Source organism: Anabrus simplex, chromosome 8 (genome assembly GCF_040414725.1).
Source record: "Anabrus simplex isolate iqAnaSimp1 chromosome 8, ASM4041472v1, whole genome shotgun sequence".
Lineage (NCBI taxonomy): Eukaryota > Metazoa > Arthropoda > Insecta > Orthoptera > Tettigoniidae > Anabrus > Anabrus simplex.
Window position 1 is genome coordinate 31,285,246 of NC_090272.1, and position 18,796 is coordinate 31,304,041.

General features: G+C 41.7%; 1 protein-coding gene across 1 annotated transcript in view; it reads left to right on the top strand.

The window, feature by feature from the left end:
- The first annotated feature begins 4,598 nt into the window (after positions 1-4,598).
- Positions 4,599-18,796, top strand: part of Tap42 (immunoglobulin binding protein Tap42) — a 28,445-nt gene continuing 14,247 nt past the window's right edge. The window contains exons 1-2 of the mRNA XM_067152821.2: positions 4,599-4,921; positions 5,082-5,809. Of these exons, the coding sequence (XP_067008922.1) occupies positions 4,805-4,921; positions 5,082-5,809 (845 nt within the window). The 5' untranslated portion in view covers positions 4,599-4,804. The remainder of the gene's footprint in view (positions 4,922-5,081; positions 5,810-18,796) is intronic.

Here is an 18,796-nt window from a genome sequence, read left to right on the forward strand (position 1 = left end):
TTTTGCCCTGGCACTCTCTGCTATTTGACACACACACCCCCCGCTGATAAAAGGCTGAGTGTTCATGGCTGTCGGCGGCTTGGTCATTCCAGCTCTGGAACTTTGGACTGTTAGATCGGCAGCGTAGTATTGATGATAAAGATGTTGATTCTCATAGAGAACCTGAAATATTTGCTCCGAATGAGTAAATTACTCCCTGGCATCAATTTTTAAAAAAGGGACAAGGTCTCTCATAGTGCATTGGCACTTCCAGTGGCTCCAAGTAGCCTACGCAGTGGCCTCCACGGTTTGCAATAGCCATGCGTCTTGGTGGGTTGCTATTTACAAACTGATGAGCCCAACTTAGCACACTGGGGTGAAACGCTGGCAACCAGGAATGAGTTAGCTGGAAAATTTATAATGTCCAATAGCATAGTGCTGTTCATAAAAGTGAGAAAATGTGTGGTTTTTCATTTGATCGAGTATTTCATATGGAAGCCTTGCTTTTAATCGCGCCATTCCTACTGATGTCATTGTAATGACCTATCGGTATGTTCATTTCAGTTGAGAAAACTTTCCGAGGATGTAAAAAGGCAGGTGGAGAGTGAGTGTCTGCCATTATAATGAAAACTCCCCAAACTGATTGTGACTGATGGTAGGGAAGCGGGCCTACCATTACAATGAAAATTCCCTAACCCAGTCTTGGAGACTTCCCCATTGTGTTTCTAGGGTAACGTTAAAGAGCTAGCAATTCAATACAATCTTGCTCACAATGAGTACACTACCTAACCTAGAATTCTGTATACAATGTGGAATTCCGCAGCGAATCATGGGTACATCAGCTAGGTTTTATATAAGGTTTGTTCCAACAAGCAGTTTGCGTACGGTTTGGTATCGATTCATGAACTGATGTAAGCGCATGCACGAGCTATGTACTCGTTGGGAACCGTCACTAAACAGCAGTCTGTTGGAACGCTTCGTGAACGGTCAAGAAAAACTACAATGCGCATGCGTTCACAATTACGCGGGAGATTCCTGTTTGAGGATAAACAAACAGCTGTTCTTGTTCATCCCTGCCAAACAACTTGTTAGGCCTACTCAATGGAAGGTAATTGGCAATAAAATGACCCAACTAATAAAATTATAGACTAATGGACCTGTTTCTAAAATAATAATTACTTTATTCCAGAATTACGTGAATTTATAATTCTACCATGAGTACTGGCAGCGTAAAAACCGATGATTTAGACAGTTCTCTTCAGGGGATAACCATGTCACCTAAAAGAAAATACCGATCACATTTTTTACTTCTAAATTATTGCCAAGAGGTGAACTACTAAATACTCTGCTAGTCCGGCCCCGCGGTGTAGGAGGCAATGCGTCCGCCTGTCACCCGGCGGTCCTGGGTTCTATTCCCGGCCGAGCCAGAGTTTTTAAATTGTAATGACGTCCTTTGTGGCGTCCTTAATCTTCCTTTCCTCACACATAACATTCCACACTACCGCCATTCCAATTACACACAGGTGCCAGAAGTGGCAAAAGATCCACATGGGTTGACGCCCCGAACAAATAGCATTTTAAAAAATACTCAGAAACACATCCAAAATTTTTCGCCTGTTGTCAAAAACAGTTTGCATTCATTTAATAATAACAGTAGTTTACTATGAAGACATATGTTGATAAATAAAATATACCTGTATGGAAGTGTCCTTTTCTATTTACGTAAGAGTCGGGATTAGTTGCAGGCTTATCAATTTCAATATGACAGCCACCTATGGCACCAATGACACCTGGAAATCCACTTTCCCTAAAATGTTACTCATCTTCTGTAGGCCAAGTGATCACTTTTGGAGATAAGTTGCTAATGAAGACAGTCAACCGTTTGACAATTCTATGTAGAGAGCTCAATGACAATTCTATGTAGAGAGCTCAAAGAAATGTCAAACCGATCTGCAACATCCCGGAAACTTGCAGTCTGATGCCCAATAAACCACAGAAAAATTTGAACCTTTATTGGAAAAGCAATACTTAACGATGATTAAAATTATTATTACTGTCATTATTATTATTACCGAGCTCGATAGCTGCTGTCGTCTAAGTGCGGCCAGTATCCAGTATTCGGGAGATAGTGGGTTCGAGCCCCACTGTCGGCAGCCCTGAAAATGGTTTTCCGTGGTTTCCCATTTTCACACCAGGCAAATGCTGGGGCTGTACCTTAATTAAGGCCACGACCACTTCCTTCCCACTCCTAGGCCTTTCCTGTCCCATGGTCGCCATAAGACCTATCTGTGCCGGTGCGACGTAAGGCAAATTGTAATTATATATATATAATTATTATTCTTGCAGCAGCTGCAGACAAACCTGACTCAGTGCAGAAAGTTTTCCATATTGGCCAGACTGATGTTTGTAAACATTTTCTATTATCTCCCTACAGACACGAAAATGCTCCTTGAACGTTTCATTGTCATAGCGAGGTACTGTTTCTTCTATAGGCAGAGAGCGAGAGAGAGAAAGAATTTTGGTTACTAAATTATGAGTTACTCGTACATGTACTTGCCTAAATAATCTTCATTTTTCGCTTTTGGGATATTGTAATATATCCCTAGATCATCTTCACTGAAGTCCGAGTTCATAAGATCATCATCAGAATTTATTTTATTTATTTATTTACTAGTTATAGAATGTCCCAGTGAGCTGGTGGCTCAAGGAACCGCCTTCAAAATCGTCATGCATTATTTTCGTTTTTATCTCGTGCCTCTTAATTTATTAGTGTGTAGTCAAATATGACTTTAACTGTATAACTTTTAAACTATTACTGTATAAAACAACGCCGTACTTCTATTTACTTGTACGTGTAACGTGTCGTCTGCTCGCGCCAGATGATAACGTACAGCTGTTCACGCTTCACCAAGTGAAAGCTATGGACCACAATGCACAGCTCACATGTACTGCGCATGTATCTGACGAACAGTACTTGTCCTGGAGTACGAACTACTTTGCCAGTCCGCAAACTGGTTCAGGAACGGTCCATGGTCTGTTGGAACAACCGACTCAGAGTCCGCGTTTGAGTTTGAAGTTTGTTGGGACGCTCTTTCCGTACTGCGCATGCGTCTGCCAGTTTGCAAACTGTTCCCGTTCTTGTTGGAACAAACCTATAATTTTCTCATTACTAAAGATGCACCCCCCTGCTAGTATTCCAGCACATTCCAACAAACTACAAAGGAACCATTTCTAAATAAGCACTGTATTTTTCTGATGAACAATCTGCACACCCACAATATTTCACTTTGATTTGAATGTTAACACTAACAAGGAATAGTGACATATAAATTTATTTTAGTACTACCAATATCAAAGAGATAAACATTCACTCCCAACAATATCAATAACTTGCAATAGACAGAAGTGTTTTTGTTCATCTCAGAGACACATCTTAATTACATGAACTTAGAAGTAACTTGTATAAAACATCAGGCTATCTCTCAAAAATCAATCATGTATAGGGGAAACATATCTTGGAGTATGAAGTCCTACACCCTTTTCCGATAAGCTTGGGCTGAACTTTTTTATATCAGTCAAAATGGTACTCGTAGGAGAATCACCAACATCATGATGAAGTTCTTTGGATTTAACAGACTTTGTCCAAGGATCATCGAGCACAGAACGATACAGGCTGGATGCAGAATTTGAACTCTTATTGGTACCATTAAAATTCTCTTGAGGTGACATGCTGCCGAGTCTGGAAGTGTTATGATTATTTATACCATCTGCATTCTGTTGACGTTGCTCTTGTTTCTTCTCTAATGCAGCCCATGGATCTTCCACCATTGAAGGATCATACCATGATTTTATGTCATTATTAGAACCCCGGTAGTTATGATGCCCACCTCTATTATTCTGCGGGGAATAACGCTGAGACTTATTATAGCTGAACGATCTATTGTGAGATGCAAATTTTTGGTTCCTATTTGAACTGTATGGACTAAAACTAGAATTATGACCTAAATTGTTATGCATTCTCCAATGACCGCCTCTGCCCCCGGCCTGAACTGGTGAACTATTATCAAGTGGGACAAAGTCGACATTAAAGTTATCTTCTGACGAACTTCTTGGAAAGTTGATTGATCTAGGAGTTTTTTGAGGAGAAAATCTCTGCGACTGCATACGACCACCACCATTGTCTTTTCGCTCACTAGGGTCTACAGATGTAAAATAGCGCTGACTCATATTGTATTAAAAAGGAAAACAAACACGAAAATCTGTATCTGCTTCGCTTTTCACGGTTTACAATAAAACATACGTTTTAATGAGCTGGAAAACACTGCACACACACAAAACAAACACACACGAGCAAGACATAAACCATGACCGGAAACCGGAAGCAATATACTGCACTACGCAGTTACCCACAATATCATTTGTATTTTTTAATAAGAGTTCAAGAGAACTCGTCCTATAGCTTTCCATAATTTTAAAAATAAAATTTATAATATATTTTTGGAATATAATTTATTCGGTAATTTCTTCCTGCTGAATCTATAATTTAGCTTTTAATTGACAATTTTGTTCCAGGTACAAATAAAATATAAAGAAAGATAGTATATACCTATTCATCTCGTCCTGGTCAATATTCGTCGTGACATTAATGTAAATGAGTTATTGTTTTATATGTATGTTTGCTGTGTTTCGTAACATATTTTAAATGTGATGTAATATTATGTTTGTATTGCACGAGGCTTACGCTGTCCGATGTTCAGAGCATTAATGTAGATGTGCGTATGGTGCGTCTCTTGTCGTTTGTCAGTGTATTTGGAATGTTTGTACCATGGCGGATAAATGTGATGCGGATGATAGAAGATTGTCGGATATATTTGATGAAGGTTTAGAGTTATTTAATGAATTATCAAAGAGCAGTGAACCTACAAATAGTTCTTCGGTTCAGGTAAGTAGTAGTTAACGTAAGTCCATTTCTTTTATGTCGGTGCTTTCTTAAAGTGTTTTTATTGAACATCTATCCTGTCACAGTTGGAGGTCGTCCTCACAACGCATTTATGTGCTTCTTCAGTATATATTCTGTAATAAGTAATTTTCACATCTTTCAGGGTAAAGTCCACAAGTCAATGCACCTCTTGGAAGATGCTACAAGATTGGTTTCATTGGCCGGTATGTTCAGCTCCAATGAAACAGAAGAGGAGATACCAACGAGTAATATAAAATTTTTACTCCTCCCTGCCCTTTTGGGAACACTAAGTCTCAAAGTGTGTAGTGATGACCGTATGCAAATTGTAGAAACGGCAGAAGTTTATTTCAGGGATTATCTTCAGCGGTGCAAGGATTATGGTATTACTGATGTTGAAATACCACAGCCTTCAACAAATGATTCTGATATGCCTTCAGCCTTAGGTAGGGAAACTGATCTTATTGCTATGGCACGTGACCGGAATGCTAAACTTCAGCGGTACAAGGAACAGAAAATGTTAGAATCCCAACTAGAGGAACTGAGAAAGAATATGGATTCTTGTATGAATACTGATGAGGAAATTAAGAGGAAATTCTTTTTGACTATGATAAAATCTTACGTCAATCAGGCATTAGATGAACTCAGTAGTATTGAAATGGAGAAACCATTAATAGAGCATATGAAGAAAGTGAGAAAGGACCCAAAACTCGCACACGAGCATCTAGATTCGGTGGTTAAATCAAGAAAACCCTTGAAACCAATAATTATTACAAAGGATGAAATGCAGAAAAAAGTTTTTGGTGCTGGGTATCCTAGTCTTCCTACTATGACAGTTCAAGAGTTCTATGATCAGAAAGTGCGACAAGGAGAGTAAGTTAATGCAATTTTCTTATATTTAATTTGTTACCAATTTTTGGGATTAACTCATGAAAATTGTGTGAATATCACCTCCAGCCATCTTCATTTGTGTAAATTTTATGAAGTAGATTATCACAGTATTTATAATAATGCCATCATATGGCCTGAGTGCTTTGGCTACCCTCTTTGGCAGAACTTGACTATTGCAAGTAATGAATTTCATCTTGGTCCATGGTGGAATTATTAGGCCTATATGTAACAAATTCCAACTCTTATGTTTGAGAAGTTCCACCACTTTAAAATCTTACTAATTTTCTTAGATTAAAATAACATCAATTTATTTTAAAATTAATCAGTACGTTTTGTTTTTCATAGGAAACATCTTCACTTGTGATCTTGATTGACAGTTAAAATATGCACAAAAAACACACAGATACAACTGTAGGAGGAAAGCAGCTCTGAGCACAGTACTATACGCGCACTTTTTCTTGAGCCTGGAGTTCCCTAGTGCTGAATCGGTAGACCTTGGTTATCTTCGACATCCATATCGGCGACCTTTGAAACACAAGCTATGAATCGCTTATTCGTCGCTGTGCGACATCTGGCGTACACTTTGCAAACAAGTACTGTTGTTGTTTACACAGCAAAGCCAAACTATGTAATTCATGCTGGTAACAAAATTCGCATTGAGAAATGTTATATAATGTTAAATAATGTATGTGTGACACAATTGTTGACGTAAGATAATAAATGTTTAGAAATTTCATATCGATCGATCATATTATCGATTCAATTCAGATTTCATTTCCATCCAGTTGGCAGTATAACCGGAACTGGCAGTACTCCCTCCTTGCTCCTCACCCCGTAAAAATTGGGCTTTCCCACTGTTCGTTGTTTGACGACGGGGTTGCATCAAGTTGCTGGAGGTTGTCATCTGTACACGGGAAGCACAATATAAAACAGAATTACAGAACCCACTTCAGGAAGCGGTATAAAACTATGTTACACTTCACACCAATTCGAAATTAGGTCATTATCTACATTTACTTGCCTGAAGCAATGGAATCCTCATGTTTACTTAGTGTGTAATTGTTATCCTCATTTTCAGAACTCGTGTCTTCCATAAGAACATCTATTACGGATTCATTGTCGAAATTTTTTACACTTGAATTAGACATGCTAAATATTCACAAGAATTACATAAACAAGCCTGCCTCTCAAACACACACTCTTCCTGTCTGCATATACCGTACGTACTTTCCTGTCCATTTCACAGCTGCTATGACAGCCTCCGGTTATGTAGGAACGGATCTGTGTTATCATTGCCTTGAAAGAAGAGCTCTCGACTTATGCTCATAACTAGTACATTGTATGCTTATAGATGCATTCAGCAGTATTCTAGTGCAGTCACAGCTCGCTGAAACGGCAGCTACTATTTTTTAGCTACAATGAAAGCGTGCCCGTAGATTCTCCGAGCTCCATCAGCAGCAATGAATTCGCATGCCCGTAGTTTCTACGAGTGGCATCTCCAATGTGTTAAATGCATAGTTGTGCACTGCTGTTTCATTTGTTCAAGAAGCTTTAAGATCCCTTTATTTTGGGATAATTTTCCAAGTGGTATTTCATAAATAACACATCCTTTACATCAAGAGATGTTGAATATTGACAATGAAGATAAAACCAGAGGCTCTTTAGACATTTAGACCTTTTATCTTGTCAAGGACAAGTTGTTTTTAATATGAGTGGTTAATTATTTTACTTACGTAACCTGTGTTTTTGTGTATGTTTTAACTGTCGATCAAGATCACGGCTGAAGATGCTTGCTATGAAAAACGAAACATGTACAGACATTTTAAAATAAATTAATGATTTTTTAATCTAAGGAAAATCATAAGATTTTAAAGTGGTGGAAAGGTGGAACTTCTCAAATGTACTAGTTGGGATTTGTTATACATAGAACTTGAATACAGTATTTGCTGGCCAGCCACAACCGTTAAAGTTCCCACTGCTCGGCTTTCTTTTGTTGCTAGGAACTTACTCAGTTTGTACAAGCTGTTGACCGTAATTAATTTATCACCATTGGTTTGTTTACAGCACACATGCTGAATGAACATGAGGCACAAGACTTCATGTAGGTATATTTATTAACATTTGAGAACTCCTTTGTTTATATTCTTCGCTTTATTGGGTGTGGCAGTTGGTAATAACATCGGAACAAGGCCAGAATGCTGCTGATGATGATGGTGCTTGTTGTTTAAAGGGGCCTAACATCTAAGGTCATCGACCAAGGCCAGAATGCGCAGGCACATCTTCGATGTCATAATTGCAAAACCTGCCTGGTTAGTAGGGGTTTCAGATGGGGAGAAACTAAAATTTACCCCCTGTGGGTGGGGGACGCAGACGAAGAATACACCCACAGTATCCCCTGCCTGTCATAAGAGGCAACCTAGGCGCGGGCACGGATTGCAGTTTGATATGTGTTGGACCTCCTGTGGATGAGAGGGGCTGAATACATTCACAGGGTAATCCCTGCCTGTAGTAGATGGCGACTAAAAGGGTCACGTGGCCATGGTCCCCTCTTTATTTTTTATTGCTTTTGGGGTTCGTTGTAGACCGATTAAAAATTTTTGATGTGCGAAAGCCCGCGTTTTGTGACCACCCAGGGATTGGCAGGTGGGAACGTCATATACCCTTGCAGTAGTATCTGCCTGACAACACAGGTCCCCGCACAGCCAAATGCCAGAAGGACATATTATTATTCATTGTTTTTTTATATTTTTTATCTATGTTTATGCTCTGTACATGCTATGCGATACATGCTATTGCGGGTGACTGGAGGAAGCGAGTCCTAGTGCTCATTGCCTCAGTCATCCCATATTAAGCATCGTCCATCATCGGACCCTGGGCAGTACCGCCTATGACCAGGTGGGTATTGCCTTGGCTGCTTGGTTCAGCTACAGAGACCCCTGATCGGAGTGGGTGGCATTCGGGGAGGAGGATTTCGGGCATGGCCCCGAATTGTCATCGAGCTACCCAAGGTGGTCCCTCACCGAAGTCTTTAACTTTTGATTCCTTGAGAGGTTCAACTCCCTAGGAACATGCGCAGCGTAAAGGAATGGGATCCAGCTTTCCTAGGTTTCTGGTTACTACCAGAACCGATGGGCATGAATTTAAGCTGGTAAAATCAATCCTTTTTAGTAGGCACATTGAAGACATCTATGGCAAACCTGAGGATCTCAAGAAAATCCGCAACGGTAGTTTGCTTTTGAATTAAGTGCTACCACTTTGACAAAATCCCCATCAAAGTGGAGGAGCACAAATCTTTGAATCTGGTTCGTGGAGAGTCATCTTCCACCGCGACCTCATTTTGAACACCGACAAAGAGTTGATGGAAGACATGAAGAACCGTGGCATGACACACTTCCGGCGTATTACGTGCAAAGTCAACGGTGAAGACGTTGCCACTGGTGCCTTCGCTGTCTCTTTCAAGTTGTCAGTGTTACCAGGCAAAGTCAAGGTAACAACTATCGTTGCGATGTGAGGTCGTACATCCTGCCTCTTTATGCGTTGCTATCAATGCCAGAGATTCAGACATATGATACCTCGTTGTTCTAATCATTCTGTGTGGTACATGTGGAAGAGTACCTCACGGCGCAGAAGTGCATAACTCTGTACAGGTGCAGTAACTGCCCTGGTCTTCATTCATTGTAACTGTCGACATATCTGAGTGAGAAGAAGATCCAGGAGATCAAGACCCTGGATGGTCTTTCCTACCAGGAAGCGCGCCATAAGTTAAATTCCACAAATAAACGTGCCAGTACACTAGACTACAGCATGATAGCTCAGAGTCTCCCCGGTTCATCATTCATGACATTGTTACCCGTGAAGATCGCTGCGCCCAAGACGACTATTGCTTCTGAGAGCAAAGTTACAAAGAGTAAAAGCTTGAAAGGGGGGACCACCCAACCTTTGGCTAACAAGAAGTCTGTGCCGACTGGCAGTCCTAAGCCGGCACAGCAGGGGGTGAGACCAAGTCTCTCCCCACTCCTCAGAGGTCGGCGAAAGCAGTGCCCAAGCCGGCGGAGGCGGCATCATCAACCAGGGCTGGGAAATTGCCCACATATTCCTTATTTGCATGGTTAATATTCTACATCAAAATACATTATGAGTATTAAATTTCAAAAATTATCCAGCGCAGGTACTGGTATATTCATTGGCTGTGTACACTTGCTACAAATAGTTATTTTTTCAGCGTATAGAGAATAAAGAACTAACGGCTGGGTCAAAAATGACCCATCCGCGGTCTAGTGTTAAACCTGCTTGTTCATTGCGCAGTTGGTTTTCTATCCTTGCTTTTATCCTGTTCAGGATCACCCGTGTCATCACTTTATTGAGAATCGAGGGCAACGTGATACCTCTCCAGTTGTGATAGTTCGTCATGTCACCTTTCTTTGGTAATTTCACAAGGAGTTGTTCTCTCCATTCCTTTGGCATTCTTTCCTTATTCCAAATTTTTGTGAACAGTGGATGCAACAGATCAGCCGTGATATCGGGGTACACAGTTAGAAGCTCAGGTGCTACTTATCCACTCCTGGGACCTTCCCATTCTTTATTTGGCTGATCACTTCTTTTATCTCCTTTCTTGAGGGTGGTTCAGTGTTCATACCATCAGTTTCACAATCTTCGTTCACCTCTACCATTAGTCTATCTTCCTCTACATTTTCTCTGTTCACCACCTCTATGAAGTGTTCTCGCCATCTATTCAACTTAGCTTCATCATTAGTGAGCATGTCTCCTTGTTTGTCCTTGATGTATCTACTTTGTTTAAATTTCTTCTTGATGAGTTTCATTGTGAGGTCATACAAGCCTTTCATATTTCTGACTCTTGCTGCAGTCTCCGCTAATTCAGCAAGGTCTGATACCCATTTTTTTCGGTCTGCTTTCGCACTCTTCTTAACTTCCCGATCTTTAGCATTGTATGCCGCTTGGAGTTCAACCTTCTGGGTTTGTGTCCTGCAATTATTCAACTTTAGTTTCAGCTCCCTATGTTGTTCAATACATTCCCAAGTATTTGATGTCGTCCAATCTCCTAATCTTCTTGCAGCCCAGTACCTCCTTTGATGTGTTTGTCAATGTGGTTTTAACCTTCTTCCAGTGTTCTTCAACATCTTCTAACTGTAGTGCTATAAACCTGTTACTGAGGAAAAGCTTGAACTGTTCCTTGCTTCTATCATTCTCTAGCTTTCCAACATCAAACCTTTCAGTTTGTTGCTCAAATCGCCCCTTTGCAGTTGCAGTCTTAATTCGGATGTGGAAGTCACTGCCTTTATCTGCACCTCTTCGATTTCTGACATCCAAAAGAGACTTTCTCCAGCTTCTGCTAATTGTCAGATGGTCAATCTGGTTTTGAGTTTGCTGGTCTGGTGAAATCCACGTCACTTTATGGCATTCTTTATGATAGGATATAAACTTCATGGTTCTGACCTATATTGAATTGTAGTCGCAATATAATTATTAAATTAATGTTGTATTGTATAGTATTGAAAGGTGGACCATTACAACATTAATTTAATAATTATATTGACATTCTTTATGAGGGAATAGGGTTCCACGGATAACAAGTTCATTGCTTGCTCAGAAGTCTACCAAAAGTTCTCCATTCTCATTCCTACAAGTCCCAGATTATCGGAACCCACTTTGGCATTGAAGTCTCCCATAACAATCACAATGTCCCTTTTGTTTATTGCCTGAATGGTAGTCTGTAGTTCTGAATAAAACTTAGCCTTATCATCTGCTTCCGCTTCTTCTGTAGGTGCGTTAGCATTGGACTATCGAAACATTCCTGATCTTTCCCTTGAATCTTGCAGTGATAATCCTTGATGAGATGGGCTTCTAATCAATCAGACTGTTCTTTGATCTCTTGTTTATAAGAAATCCCACTCCTTCCTGGTGTGGGTCACCTTCGGTTGGCTTACCAGAGTAGAGGAATGTTTGTCCCCTCAAAGTGATCACTTGGTACAACTGGAGAGTTCTATTCAGGATGCGTTTTTCCGCAAACAGCATTTGGTAGCTGTTTTCTTTGACTTAGAAAAGGCTTATGACACAATATGGTATGCTTTCAGTCCTGCATCAGTGGAGATTCTAAGGCCACTTTCCGGTATTTATTGCGAATTTTGTCCCTCCATCTATTCCGTGTCCAAGTAGGGAGGGCATATTCACAGTACCACGTTCAAGAACATGGAGTCCCACAGAGATCGGTTTTTAGTGTCGCTCTATTAGCGATTGCCATAAACGGTATTGTCGCTGCTGCTGTTTCAGCAGTAATACCGTTGCTATATGTGGACAGTTTTGCTCTGCGCTATAGCTCGTGTTGTACGGCAGTCGCAGAGCGACAATTACAGCAAGCTATTAGGAGAGTAGAACAGTGGACCTTAGAACGTGGCTTTTGGTTTTCAACCGCAAAGAGCTCTGTTGTCCACTTTTGCTGGCAACGCACTCTTCAATCGCAACTTGAGCTTTATTTAGGAAATGTCGCTCTTCTCGTAGTTGACACCAATTTCTTGGGCTCCTTTTCGATAGCAACTTATTGTAGGAGCCACACGTGCAGCAGTTGAAAGTGCAATGCACCATGAAGCTGAATATTTTAACACGTTGAGTGCCAGTCCGATTTTCATAGGATTGCCGTCTAGTGCCGTGAGCTAATAACATCGAGTTACTCCCTGGTGCCAAAACGTTCACAGGCTTAACCAAGCAAATGATCGCTGAAATGAGGATGTATTTTTGATATATTAGGTTAAATTATTATGTATATTAGGTAAAATATTGCGACCCCATATGGGGTCGTATTGGTCAATACGAACTGTACACGTACACGCGCCCCCATATGGGGTCGTACTTATACAGTAGTTACTGACCCGAACCTGGGTAATATTTACCTTTTCCTTTGCAGGGACGCATTAAATGCTGTTGATTATGAGAGATGTGTTAGCTTGTTCATACTGGAGCCGTAAAAATGTACGATCTCCGATTTTAGGTGAGGAAATGTTTGTAAATGACGATCTTCCGATTTTAGGTTAGGAAATTTTCGTATAGAATATAGTTATATAAAGTAATGAAAATCATGTGAATTTGGTAAATTAGGATGTAACAGAATAATATTATAAGAAGAATTAATAGTTAAGTAATACAGAACAAGTATATAATTTACTTTGTATAAATTTTAATTTGAGTAAGAGAACCTAGCAGCGATGATTGTGCAACATGGGAAACCAGTGACTATATCGTTGAAGACGGTCATAATTTTTGCAACAGCTGGCTTAGAAATGCGGATTACAGTGGGGATACGTATGCTGAAGACAGTAACAGTAATGTGGATGAACATGCGAGATAGCTATTTGCTCTATACTGGGTTCAAAATCACTGTAACTATATACTTCGTCTACATCATCATTGTCCGACTTGTTCGATATATCGTCCAGACTATGTGCACTAAATCTTTTACTGTTCGACTTACTCGTAACGACTTAAAAAAGAAACGGAAACTCACAGCTCTGCACACTTATATAAACAATCCGTGCGCGAGATAGATGTCACCCTACAAAGCACTTTGACGTACCCATATGGGGTCGCGCCAAAACAGGAATTGAGGAATGGAAGGTGGACTATGCACTTACTTAAATAGACGACCAGCAGATGGCAGGAAGAGACTTTATAGAGCTTTGAAACACATACTTACTGCGCACCCAAATGGGGTCGCATGGCACTCGACGTGTTAAATTTTCTTAGCAGCACTAAGTGGGGGGCTGACTGCACGGTGCTCCAGGTTAGACTACGGCAGTGCAGCATATGGCTCAGCAAGACCAAGCGTCCTTGCGAAACTGAACAGCATCCACCACAGCGGAGTTAGGTTGGCGACGGGAGCTTTTCGAACAAGCCCCATTGCTAGCCTGCTCGCTGAATCTGGTGTGCCACCTTTACACCTGAGGCACCAGCAAATGCTTCTGTCGAATGCTGCAAATTTGCGGCAGCTGCCACTTCACCCAAGCTATCCTTGCGTATTCAACAATGGACACCGTCGGCTGTACGCTGCTTGTCCTCGAGCAACGGGGCCGATTGAAATATGCTTGGATAGCAGTCGCAGATTGTTTGACGTACCTTCGGTTCCTTGTCTTGTCAGACAACCAAGTGGGGTACCTCCGTGGATAATACGACGACCTGAAATAATCCTGGATCTGCACACTGGCCCGAAGGAAGACACGGATCCTTTGATTTATCAGAGGCTCTTCCTGTCCGTTGTTGGTTGGTACCCAGGTTCAGTCGTCTTTTAATGGATGGTTCAAGAACAGACACGAAGGTGGGCTGTGTGTTCATTGTCAACAATGATAGGTTTATTTTTGCTTTCCCGGAAACCTATAATGTGTACACAGCAGAGCTCTATGCTCTCTGTGAAGCTCTGCGGTTTGTACTGTCCGATGAACACCGACACTGTGTGTACTGACTCCTTGAGCTCGCTACAGTCTATTGATACCCGTTTCCCTCGGCACCCTCTGGTGCAGCAGATCCAGGACCTGCTGGCCGGCTGTTCGGATGCCGGTACCAGAATCACATTTACGTGGCTCTCAAACCACGTGGGTGTAGAGGGGAAACTAGTTAGCAGATAAGGCTGGCAAGGAGGCAGTTACACTGCCCCCGTTGCCTTACAAGGTTCCAGCAAGTGATATTTGCTCTCAGCTGAGACATTTGGTTATGTCTCATTGGGGCCACTCCACTTCCAGATAAGCTGAGAGCAATAAAAGGTACAACGAAGGTATGGAGGACTTCCCTTCGGGCTTCTCGGATGGAAGCAGTGGTGTTTTGTCGTCTTCGAATCGGAAACGGTATAGTAACGCTCTCCTATTTACTGAAAAAAAGAACCCCCTCCGGTGTGTGCTTGCGGCGACCATCTGACCGTGGTACACATTCTTACTGAGTGCGTGGACCTGGTCGATCTGCGCTGTAGGCTAACGCTCCCAAGTACCATCTCCCTCATCCTGCGAGATGACGAGCAGTCAGCGGGCCCAGTCATCCGTTTTATGAGGGATAGTGGTCTTTTTTTATCGTGTGTACTAATATCCTGTCTTAAGGTATTTGTGTTAATTGCGCTTTTATCCCATTGACTCTATTTTAGTTCGTGTTTGTGTATTTTAATGTGTTATTTTAACCTCTAACTTGAATTACATAATATATCTGTACTTCCAGACAATGTCTTATTCCATTATCGCCTTTTTTTTATAATTTTACTAGAAAATAACTCATTGCGAATTAGATCCACTGGTCGTTTTAATCTTATCATTTTTCATCACCATTTATTTTAAATTCTAGTCAGTCGATACATTTTAAAATTTTAATTATCAAATCATGTCGTCCATTTCATACCATTAGGGGCCGATGATCTCAGATGTTAGGCCACTTTAAACAACAAGCATCATCATCATCATAAACTAAAGTGTGTGAATAGTTTTACAGTTTTTTTTTTTATATCTTCACCATCCTTCTGCCTCTGCCTGTACTCCACCGGTCTCCTCTTATCCTATTTTACATTTATTTATATCTTGCACATTTGGATTTTATATGAATTTAATGTACCTGTTATTAATTCATGGTGACATATCGATTTGAACCACCAATCTTAAAGTCTGTTGTCCATTAGCTGGACCAGTCAACTAACATGTCACTTGACAGGTACAGATTTAAAGTTGCATATAGGCTGTGTAGATACATAGTACATTACCATTAAGACAAATGGCATTGCAAAGTAATTCATATACTTGCCATGAAAGATGTCATTCTCACAAAGAATACACCCAAGTTATCCCCTGCCTGTTGTAAGAGGCGACTAAAAGGGGCCGCAGAGGCTCTCAACTTGGGAGCATGGTTTGGCAACCACGGGGCCCTTAGCTGAGTCCTTCCACTTGCACCAAGCTCCTCACTTTCATCTATCCTGTTCGACCTCCCTTGGTCAACTCTGTTCTTTTCCGACCCCGACAGTATTGGAGCATTTGAGGTCTAGGGAGTCTTTCATTTTGACGCCCTTTGTGACCCTTGTCTTGCTTCATCCGTTACTTCATTTTTCGAAGTGACGAATCCCTTCTTTTTTCCCTCTGTCTACCCCATATGTGAGGGGCGAAGAATACACCCACGGTATCCCCTGCGTGTCATTAAGAAGCGACTATCTTAGGTACACAATAAGTTTGTGATTAGTAGCATCAGAAAGTGGTTCACTGTGGCTTTCCAGTACCCGTGATTAGTACCATTGTGTGAAACACCACGGGTCTGGGCGTTGTCTGGGATTTTTTTTTGCTTTACGTCGCACCGACACAGATATATCTTATGGCGACGATGGGGTAGGGAAGGCCTAGGAATGCCTGGTGTGAAAATGGGAAACCACGGAAAACCATCTTCAGGGCTGCCGACAGTGGGGCTCGAACCCACTATCTCCCGATTACTGGATACTGGCCACACTTATGTCTGGGATTAGTACCACTATTTGAGCGACACAGTTGGTCTGCGTTGCCTGTGATTTGTACCCACTATGTGAGGAACACTGTTGTATGTCCGGCGCTCACTTCTCGCTCCACCAGCCAGCTGCACGCGCGCCTGTGTATCATTCTGCTAGCTTCGACGCGCAGCCCTCAGTGCGCGTGCCTGACCATCGAGTGTACTATAAATAGGAGCTCCCTGCCTGCTCACTTGCCCACTTGCCCCGGTGTCCAGCTCCAGAATACACCCTACGTCGAGCACGGAGGCTACTCCTCTTGAAAATGTGCTTCGACCAGGTGGACTGAATTTCTGGCAGTACGAGGTTTCACCTCTGGTCACCGCTCCCTTACCTGTTTCCGCTGCCTATGTACCGCAACTCTTTTACAAGCCATTTTCATTCCCTAATTTATGCAAGCTCCCTTAGTTTCGCTAGGTGGAATTTCTTCAATCAATTGAACTTGCTTTTTAGGAATTCAGGCACTTCAACAAACAAGGACTCTCAAAGACATTCATGTTAGTGTGCCAGATAGTTTTCGACTATCAACGTGTCAATTCACAAAGACTATCTTTTCAAGATAGAAGTGTATATAAAGACTGTAAACCTGTACATATTGTATAAAGACAGACTTTTCTCAAGATTCAATATTCCTTTTTGCTTCAAAATAAATTTCAGTTATTTGTGTAAATATCATAAAGTGAAGCAATAAAAGTTGTGTTTTGTAAATTTCAACCTTGGTTACAACACAACTCTATGGCGACGAGGTAAAAAAGCAACTCTACAATTCTTCGGCCCCAGTCGCCAACTCTATGGCGACGAGGTACAAAAAACCTACAATTCTTCGACCCCAGTTGCCAACTCTATAGCGACGAGGTAAAAAAGCAACAACCTACACGTCATCAGCCCCAATCGCCAACTCTATAGCGACGAGGTAAAAACACGACACTACAATTCAACAGGCCCAGTTGTCAACTCTACGGCGACGTGCTAAACAACAACGACACTCAAACCAGTTCTGACACACAGCTTACCTTACTCTTTCTTGCACGCATTTCGCAATGGCTACTGCGGAACAACTCGCTACGGTCTTCCAAGCCTTACAGCAGCAACAACAACAATTTATGCAACAACAACAGGCAGCATTACTTCAGGCTATTCAAGCTATTTCTGTCTCTACACAGCCATCAGCTATTCCTCCGTTCTCTGCTTTTGATCCGGCTAAGGAAGAATGGTCAGTTTATTTAGCCCGTTTACAACAGCATTTCATCTGCCATTCTGTCCCAGATGATCAACGCCGCCGCGCACTATTTCTTAGTTCGGTTGGCAATGCTACGTGTGAATTACTACGTAAATTAAGTCCAGAAGAACACTTATCTGAGGTACCCTTCACGCAGCTCTTGGCCCGTCTCACGGAACACTATGCCCAAGCTCCTCACATAGTGGCTGCTCGCTATAAATTTTTTCAGAGCAGAAAGCAACCCCATCAGACACATACTGAATGGATAACTGAATTGCGTGGTCTAGCTAAACCCTGCCAGTTCATCTGCTCCAAGGACGGTTGTGGTTCATCCTACACTGATTCTCTCATTCGGGACATGATAATTTTACATACTCCTGAAGACAAAATACGTTTTGACGCTGTCAAGCAGAGTAACCCTTCTTTAGAAGACGTCCAGCGTATTGCTACAGTTTATGAGCTTACTACCAAGACTGCCGCAGCCATAGCTTCTCCACACGAAGTTGCACAAGTCTCGCCTCAGGCCCGCAAGTCCTCTGCTACAGTGAACCGTACGGATAAGGCGCTCTCCACCAAGCATTCTCGCCAGGTTCCCTCTCGCAATGCTACACGGACTCCCAATTCTAAAAGCACCTCGAAACTCCTGCCTTCCTGCCGAGGCTGTTTCAAGCATCATGAACGTCGTGACTGTCGTTTTTTCAAAGCTACTTGTGAACGATGTAATAAACTCGGACACATTAAAACTGTCTGTCAAAGTTCGCTCCGCCCTGCTAAGACTACTGCAGCACGCCGGAAGCATATACAGCCCCGCCAAGACATGGAAGTTGATCAGATCAATCTTATTCTTCCCACAAAGGATTCTCACAAAATCATCATTCCTCTCTCATTCTCTGATCGATCTGTCGATTTTCAATTAGACACTGGATCACCTGTCTCTATTATTAACCTGACTACCTACCACGACTTAGGTTCACCTTCATGCTCTCCAGCTGACATCCAGCTCGTGACATTTAACAAGAAGAAAATTGACATCAAAGGTCAAATCAGGCTTCAGGCTAGTTATAAAGGAATTCAGAAAGCCATTCCTCTTCTCGTAGTTAACAACTACACTGCATCAAACATTATGGGCATGGATCTATTTAACTTATTTGGTTTCCAGATACATGACAACATTAACGTCGTATCTACATTGCATCCTACTTCTGACGTTACCGCTCTCCTTGCGCAGTTTCCTGAAGTCTTCGAC